The 8,034-nt window shown below is 35.2% G+C and overlaps 1 protein-coding gene across 1 annotated transcript; it reads right to left on the reverse strand.

The window, feature by feature from the left end:
• Positions 1 to 5,060: 5,060 nt before the first annotated feature.
• Positions 5,061 to 7,666, reverse strand: LOC114184353. Its single transcript, XM_028071664.1, has 6 exons — positions 7,362 to 7,666; positions 6,910 to 7,133; positions 6,727 to 6,850; positions 6,353 to 6,683; positions 5,259 to 5,329; positions 5,061 to 5,142 (listed from the first exon to the last, which is right to left on the reverse strand). The coding sequence occupies exons 1-6, from the start codon at positions 7,664 to 7,666 to the stop codon at positions 5,061 to 5,063; spliced, it is 1,137 nt and encodes a 378-aa protein (XP_027927465.1).
• Between the last annotated feature and the right edge of the window lie 368 nt (positions 7,667 to 8,034).

Below are 8,034 nucleotides of genomic sequence, written 5' to 3' on the forward strand. Positions count from 1 at the left end.
ACATCACCTTCATCACAAATAAAATTACGTATGCATATTTTTTTAGTTGTGTCTGTGTCTGGTTACAAGGTTGAAACGATGATACTAGTGGGCCGAGCAACACCATCAACCCAATTGGTGTGAGTGGGCCAAATAAAGAACCAAAAATCATAAGAAAAACCTCTAGACAAACTTCAAGGTCAGCACAATGGAATGAATTTATTCACTAAGAAAATAGTTTCTTTTACAATTATGCAGTATGAGAATATTTTTTGTTATTGTGTTTGTTTTCCGTATTTTTGTGGAAATCTATTAGATTTGCTTATATCTCTGTAAGAAACATTTTGGAGGGGAGGAAAAATTCAGACTTGTTACATGATTTCTTCTCTGGAGCTTGGTACCTCGAAATACCAAAATTGTCCTTCATTTTCTATCAAATAACTTGTTAGTTAACTACATTAGGTTTGCTAAAGTAGTTGTTAACCTAGACATATGTTTTTTCCCAAAAATAATTCACTATTACTGATATATAGTTTTCACTAAAAAAAATATCACTATATATATATATATATATATATATATATATTTGTTTTTGTATTTTAATGGTTAAAAAAATAGTGAAATAACTAATATGTTACTTTGCTTTAAATAGATGACTTAATTTTGTTTTTAATCTAATGAAATTTGAGGTAACCATTTTTATTTATTATCCTTTTTTAAAAAATATTTTAATTCCTCAAATTTAAAAAGAAAAATACTTTTCTACACAAGAAATTATGTTTCTTTTATTATTTTTATGTATGTTTGAAGGATATATATATAAAATTTTGAGAAACTAAAATATTTTTTAATTTAGAAGACTAAAATTTTATTATTTCAAATTTCAAAAAATAATTACAATAATCAAGTTGAATAAAGTGACGACTTTAATTCCTTGTTTTCAAACAAGTTGAGACCATAAATAAATATGAAGAGATAAGTTAAAGTCTAAGCATGGATCTTTAAATTGGAGCTTTATGAAAAAAATAAATGTTATGAGTTTATCAACATTCGTCGATAGAGACTAGTGAGTCAAATATCAATTGGCACTCCAACATGATGTCCTATAATATGTTGTGGTAGATTGAGAGTGAATTGTTTATGAAGTTCAATTTATAGTCAAATCATCACTCGAAAAGATCATATAATAATTTAGAAAGTTATTATCTAATATTCACAATTTCTTCTCACAAAAATCAAAGAGTTGACGATAATTAGTAATTATAATAATTGTCTCCTACTATCATGATAATTGACAAGTTAGTTGACCTTGTGTTTTCAACCAATTCTTGCTTCATTTAATATCTTAGCCTTATGTATTTTAATTTTAAATTTAATATGTTAAGTACGAAAATTTGCATTGATTTTTTTTATTTATCTCAAAAATAAGCTATTGTCAGGTTATTATAGTGCTATGTGTCCGTGTGAGGACGAATTTAGTAATTCTTTTCTGAAAAATTACGAAATTTTAGCTAATTTTGATAAACTTCAATTTTAAAAAATAGAAATAAAAAAAAATCAGTTAAAAATTGAATAAAGTTAACTAAAATTATGTATTTTTTTTTTAAAAAGGAAAATCAGTGTTCCGGTGTACCTTTGGTTCGTCCTCCATCATGATATTACAATACAAGAAATAAATTAACCTTTGAAGTTTTATCAATGTCTTTGAAAGGAATTTTTTATTGACTTGATAAAATAATCTATAACCACAATAATGAATTTTTATGCCTTACATGAATGTGGATATTTTTATCCAATTAGACCAATTGTTCATTTTCGAAATGACCAAATTTTTATTATAAAATGTGATTTAAAGTTTTGACATTTATTTACGAGACTTAGTAAATTCAATATAATGTTTTAGGTTTAATCGGTGATTTAGTTCTTAATTTGTTATTTTTGGTTCATTTTGATCTTCTTATTTTTTGTTTCAATTTAGTCATCTAATTTTTTAAAAATGTTCATTTGATCCTCTTATTATTATTTATTCAATTTAGTCATTTTTTTTAAATGATCTAATTTTGTTTTTCCGATTTGAGACCAAATTAATAATTAAGCTTAATTACAACTTATATATACACATTAAAATATATTTTTTTATAATTTATACATCAAATCACTTCACCTAAATACTTAAAGTATTTAATTTTTTACATCCCACCTAAATACTCAAATTTTTTACATTTAGGTAGATTGATTTGATATATAAATTCTAAAAACCTCGTTTAATGTATATTGTTATATTTGTTTAATCAGCACATTGATAGACTCATTTAATATTTTTTGATATATTTGTATAATTAATTAATGAAATGGCTCATCTAATTTTTGTTGTTATACTCATCTAATTATAGTATATGAACATACTCATCTGATGTATATTACTAAACTTATCTAATGTTTTTTTATTATACTAATCTAATTTGTGTGTGGACAGATTGATCTAATGTGTGTTGTAAAATCCGTTTAATATTTTTTGTTATATTCATGTAATTTATAATATTTCGAAGTATGTTTTTATTATATATATATATATATATATATATATATATATTAAACCTTTAAAATGAACTATTAAACATAATATTTATACAAAATTCTATGTAGATGTGATGATGTAATTATTTATTAGGCAATATCAGTTTAAATTTTACATACTAAAATACGAAGAATATTCAATAATAAAAATATCTATATTATAACCTAATATAAAGATGTTTTATTGTTGATAGTTTTTTTAAGATAAAATCACTATTATTTTTTTCAATGATAGTATTTTACAAAATAAAATTCAAATATATTTTATAAATTTTATTTTATTAAATGCTAAGTATTGAAATGTCATAAAAGAAAAAGTAGTTAAAAAATTTATTTTATCTAAATATTAATATTTTATGAAATAAAAATAAAATATATTAAATAATAAAATAATTAGAGATTATACGAAATGATAAAGTAATTATAGAAAAAATAATTAATACTCTAAATATAAAATGAGTAAAAACGTAAATTATCTCTTTAGAGACATGTAGCAGCAAAAGAAAAAATAAATAAATAAAAAATTAACAAGGACACTTTTGAATAAATAAACATGGGTAAGAAAGTAACTTCTCTATTGTTTTATATTATAATAAATAATAAATAATAAATAATAGATAATAGATAATAGATAATAGATAATAGATATTAATTTTTACATAATAAAAATATGAAGAATATTCCAAATAATATCATTTTAGGTATTATTATGAATTTTGATATGTCAGCTATGCTGACTTTCTAAAGTCCATCAATCATTTCATCACATGAAAATTTATTAAAAAGAAAAAATAAAATAAATAAATACAAAAGTTTGGGGATCACACTAAACCATGATAAAAATTATACTTTACGAAACATAGACAAACTATACCTACTATAAAAAAAATTAAATAAATGTATGGAGATAAAATATTAAACCACTTATATTGTTCTCTATAGATCAAAGTTAAATTAGCTAATTTATCAATACAATGATTTCTTTAACAAAAAATATGAGAAACTTTGAGTTGTATATGCTTACAAAAACAAGTTATATGAGCTGTATGATAAAAGAATTGATAACTAATGAACAAAAACAAAGATTGAGTGTGTCCCTTTACTGTAACGCAACGATAGTACAGTAGCGTATTCTTGGGGTCCTTAACACAACCCCTACAACCTAGGCACACCATGATGCCAATGGGAAACTAGAAACAAGTCTCACAAAGAGTGTAGACTAGAAATGCATAAAGCGATACATGGGCCATAACCCTAAAGAAATCATGAAGAAAATAACTCCGGTCCAGATGACTAAGTAGCGGAATCACCATTCCCTTGTTGACCACGAGAACCTCGCCCATCTGCTCCCATCAATCAAATTGATGATCATCGCAAGAAAGGACAGCCACATACAATACAACCATACAACAAAACGGGTAAGCTAGATCTGACAACATATTCATCATACAGTCAAATACATTTTCACCATCTCATACCATACAACAACCAAGTATGTTATGACTTTTCATTCAATACACTACGACTCGACTCGACTCATCCGGATACGTATAACCTGGTCGGATTCAGCGGATGCTTGCACTTGTGGTGGATACCTCTGCTCACCCCCGAGCTATGTGTTATAAGTGTTACAATGAATCAAATTTCTCTCACCACAAGGTTAGCTCTAAATGAATTTCGGGCCTCCTGCTACTCTCACCACAAGAGTTAGTCTGCTCTAGGTTAGACTAACTGACTCCTCAGAGTGTCAGGATGCAACCTTATCTTGAATCCTTACCTAGTTATACAGATGGGGCACCACCATGAACACCCACTAACAGGGGCCATGGAATTACGTCCCGACCACTGAAGCGCGACCCTGAAAGTCTCACCTAGAGACCCCAAGAAATTATGCACTGACACAGACAAAATACGATCATAAAATCAATAATATTCACCATGCAAAGATATCCTCATTATATCAACCTTTAAATCCATCACCTTTCACATTTCCAGATCCAACCCATTCCAACTCATCATAATCCATCCATGTACATAGAATCCAACTCATCTCATTTATCATGCCACTTTAACAACACCAATCTCATTTAGTTCACATGCCAATACCTATACCAAACCCATCATTTATAATTCATGAATCATGCTACGTATACATCACACTCCATTATATACATGTCCCTTATCATAACATTCATACCCAACCAAAACAGATCATCCAGAAATAAACAAACATCCAAACACAGTGTTGTCTCGCCCAGCACCTCGCTCAAGCTGAGGGGTCTCGCTCAGGCGACACAGTCTCGCTTAGGCGAGTTCTCCCTCCGCCTAGGCGGGGGCTCAAAACAGGATCAGGAAACGACGCGGGATCTCGCTTAGGCGAGACCCCTCTCGCCTGGGCGACTTATCTGCTCGCTCAAAATTAAAGAGTTGGCCGCCTGGGCGACCTTTGGCGAAAAAGGCTTGGGCGAGCCTCCGCCAGACTCGTTTAGGCGAGTCTGACTCGCCTAGGCGAGATTACCAGGTCTCGCCCTGGATTCACCTGCAGCAGATACAATTTTTCCAAACCCTTCAATCATACAAGGTATCCTACACACCACAAATAGCAATTTATCCATACAAACATCTAGCAGGCTCAAACAGATCAAAGACAATCCAAAAACAGATTAGGGACAACTCAAACTCGAAACCCTAACTTCCCGTACCTGGAGGAAGGGTTAACGGAAGCCTTGGCGGCACGATAGCTAGCACTGCTGTCCTGGGAGCGGCTAAAGAGCTGGAAACAACGGAGAAACAGAACCAAGGGGGATTAATACGAAGCCCTAACTGGAATAATGCCAAGGGAAAACATACAAGCTAGAAGGGGTACTTACACGGAGTAGGAATTGGGTTTGAGTTAGCTCGAAGTGGACCTTAGGGCAAACCCTAGCAGAGCATTCTGTGAGGGGAAAGGGAGAGTGACGACTGCTGAGTCTTCTGCAAGAGTGCAAAGTGAGGGTTAGGGTAACCTGAAAGGGTTTTATCAATTGGGCCAGCCCTAGGCCCAAACACAAGAGGGCAGCCCTTAACTTTAGGGCAGAAATGGCCAGCCAAACTTTGATGGGCCTTACATTCTTCCCAAGAACAAAAATTTTTGATCTCGAAAATAAAGACTCACCAGGTAAACAGATGTGGATGTGATTTTCTCATGTCCTCTTCTAACTCCCAAGTCGAGTCACCCGTCCTCTGATCCCAGATGACTTTAACCAGACTGACCGTCTTTCCTCGACGTTCCTCAACCTTGCTATCCTCGATAGCGATGGGTGGTACTTCAACCGTGAGGTCTTCCCTGATCTGTATATCCTCTGCTTCCAAAACGTGGGTCGGGTCGAATACGTACTTCCTCAACTGTGACACATGAAACACCGGATGAAGGTTCACCAACTGCGGAGGTAAAGCTATCTCATAAGCCACCGGTCCAATCCTTCTCGTGATCTGATATGGGCCAAGGAATTTAGGAGAGAGTTTCCTTGAGCGGAGAGCCCTTCCCACACTAGTGGTTCGGGTCACCCTCAAGAACACATGATTGCCAGTTTGCATAGGCCTTCTGTCTGCTCTGAGAAGCCTGCATCTTATCTCTCACCATCCTCACCTTCTCAGTGGTCTGCTCTACCAACTCTGGTCCAACCAATACCGTTTCTCCATCCTAATACCAGCAAAGAGGAGTCCTACACCTTCTGCCATAAAGAGCCTCGTATGGCGCCATGCCAATGCTCGCATGAAAACTGTTGTTGTAGGTGAATTCTATCAAAGGCAACACCTCATCCCAAGCCTCCAGATGGTCCAATATGCACGTCTGCAGTAAATCCTCAAGTGACTGAATGGTTCTCTCTGATTGACCATCAGTCTGGGGATGGTAGGCTGAGCTCATAGTCAACTTGGTCCCCAACGCCTCCTGTAAGGTTTGCCAGAATCGGGATGTAAACCGTGGGTATCTATCGAAAACTATGCTCGAAGGTACTCCATGCAACCTCACAATTTCCTTAACGTATAGTTGGGCCAACTTGGCCATGGACATTCTCAAGTTCATCGCCAAGAAATGGGCACTCTTGATCAATCGATCCACTATCACCCAGATGGTGTCATGCCCCCTAAAAGTCCGTGGAAAATGGGTCACAAAATCCATCGAGATACTGTCCCATTTCCACACTGATATCTCCAAAGGCTGTAGAATCCCACCGGGTCTCTAATGTTCTACCTTCGCCTTCTGGCACGTCAAACATGCTTATACAAACTGTGCCACGTCCTTCTTCATTTCCTGCCACCAGAAAGTCTCCTTAAGGTCCTGGTACATCTTAGTCATGCCAGGGTGCAAACTAAGACGACTCTTATGTCCTTCCTCAAGAATTAACTGTTTTACCTCCGCATCATTAGGTATACATACTCTGCCCTGAAACCTCAGTATGCCATCATCACCCAAAGCAAAGTCTCTGGCTTTATCTGATCCAAGTTGTTCTCTAACTCTGTTCAGACTGGCATCCAACAACTGCCTCTCTTTGATCAAGTCCAAGAAGTCATTGGATATAGTAAGGGTACTACACCTAATGGACTCGGACCCCAACTCCACCTGTATCCTCATGTCTCTGAACTTCTCTAGTAGTTCTACTTCTTTTTTCATGAGATGTGACGTATGTACCGTCTTCCTACTCAGAGCATCTGCCACCACATTTGCCTTCCCCGGGTGATATAGGAGCTCGAAGTCATAATCTTTCAGGAACTCCATCCATCTCCTCTGCCTCATGTTCAGCTCCTTCTGATCAAACAAGTACTTGAGGCTCTTATGATCGCTGAACACACGGAACTGAGCACCATAGAGATAGTGTCTCCAGATCTTCAAGGCAAATACTATCGCTGCCAACTCTAGATCATGGGTGGGGTAGTTACGCTCATGCACCTTAAGCTGTCGTGAAACATACGCTACTGCCTTCTTTTCTTGCATCAAGATACAACCAAGCCCGAGATGAGACACGTCGCAGTAGACTTCAAATAGTTTCCCCACGTCTGGAATTACCAATATAGGAGCACTCGTCAACCTTCTCTTTAGTTCCTGAAAGCTCTCCTCACACTTGTCCATCCAAGTGAAAGGTTGGTCCTTCCGGGTAAGCAAAGTCAGAGGCGCCACTATCTTGGAGAATCCCTCTATGAATCTCCTATAGTAGCCCGCTAACCCCATAAAGCTCCTGATCTCTGTGGCCGACTTCGGACTCTTCCACTTTACCACTGCCTCAACCTTTGCTGGGTCTACTGTAATCCCCTGGGCGGATATCACATGTCCCAAAAACTGAACTTCCCCCATTCAAAACTCGCACTTAGATAACTTGGCGTACAATTGTTTCTCTCTCAAAACATCGAGCACCAACCTCAGGTGTTCCGCATGCTCCTCCTGAGTCCTGAAATATATAAGGATGTCGTCTATGAAGACTATGACAAACTTATCTAGAA

The sequence above is a fragment of the Vigna unguiculata genome, chromosome 5 (genome assembly GCF_004118075.2).
Source record: "Vigna unguiculata cultivar IT97K-499-35 chromosome 5, ASM411807v1, whole genome shotgun sequence".
Classification (NCBI taxonomy): Eukaryota; Viridiplantae; Streptophyta; class Magnoliopsida; order Fabales; family Fabaceae; genus Vigna; species Vigna unguiculata.

Bases quoted from the DNA above. Each gene is read 5' to 3' on its own strand.
- LOC114184353 (XM_028071664.1), bottom strand. From the start codon at position 7,666: ATGGACAAGTGTGAGGAGAGCTTTCAGGAACTAAAGAGAAGGTTGACG. The intron at 7,134-7,361 runs GTACTTGTTTGA...CGAGTCCATTAG, and splicing joins AGCGATCATAAGAGCCTCAA to GTGTAGTACCCTTACTATAT. The intron at 5,330-6,352 runs GTGTTGCCTTTG...CGTTGTTTCCAG, and splicing joins ATCTGGAGGCTTGGGATGAG to CTCTTTAGCCGCTCCCAGGA.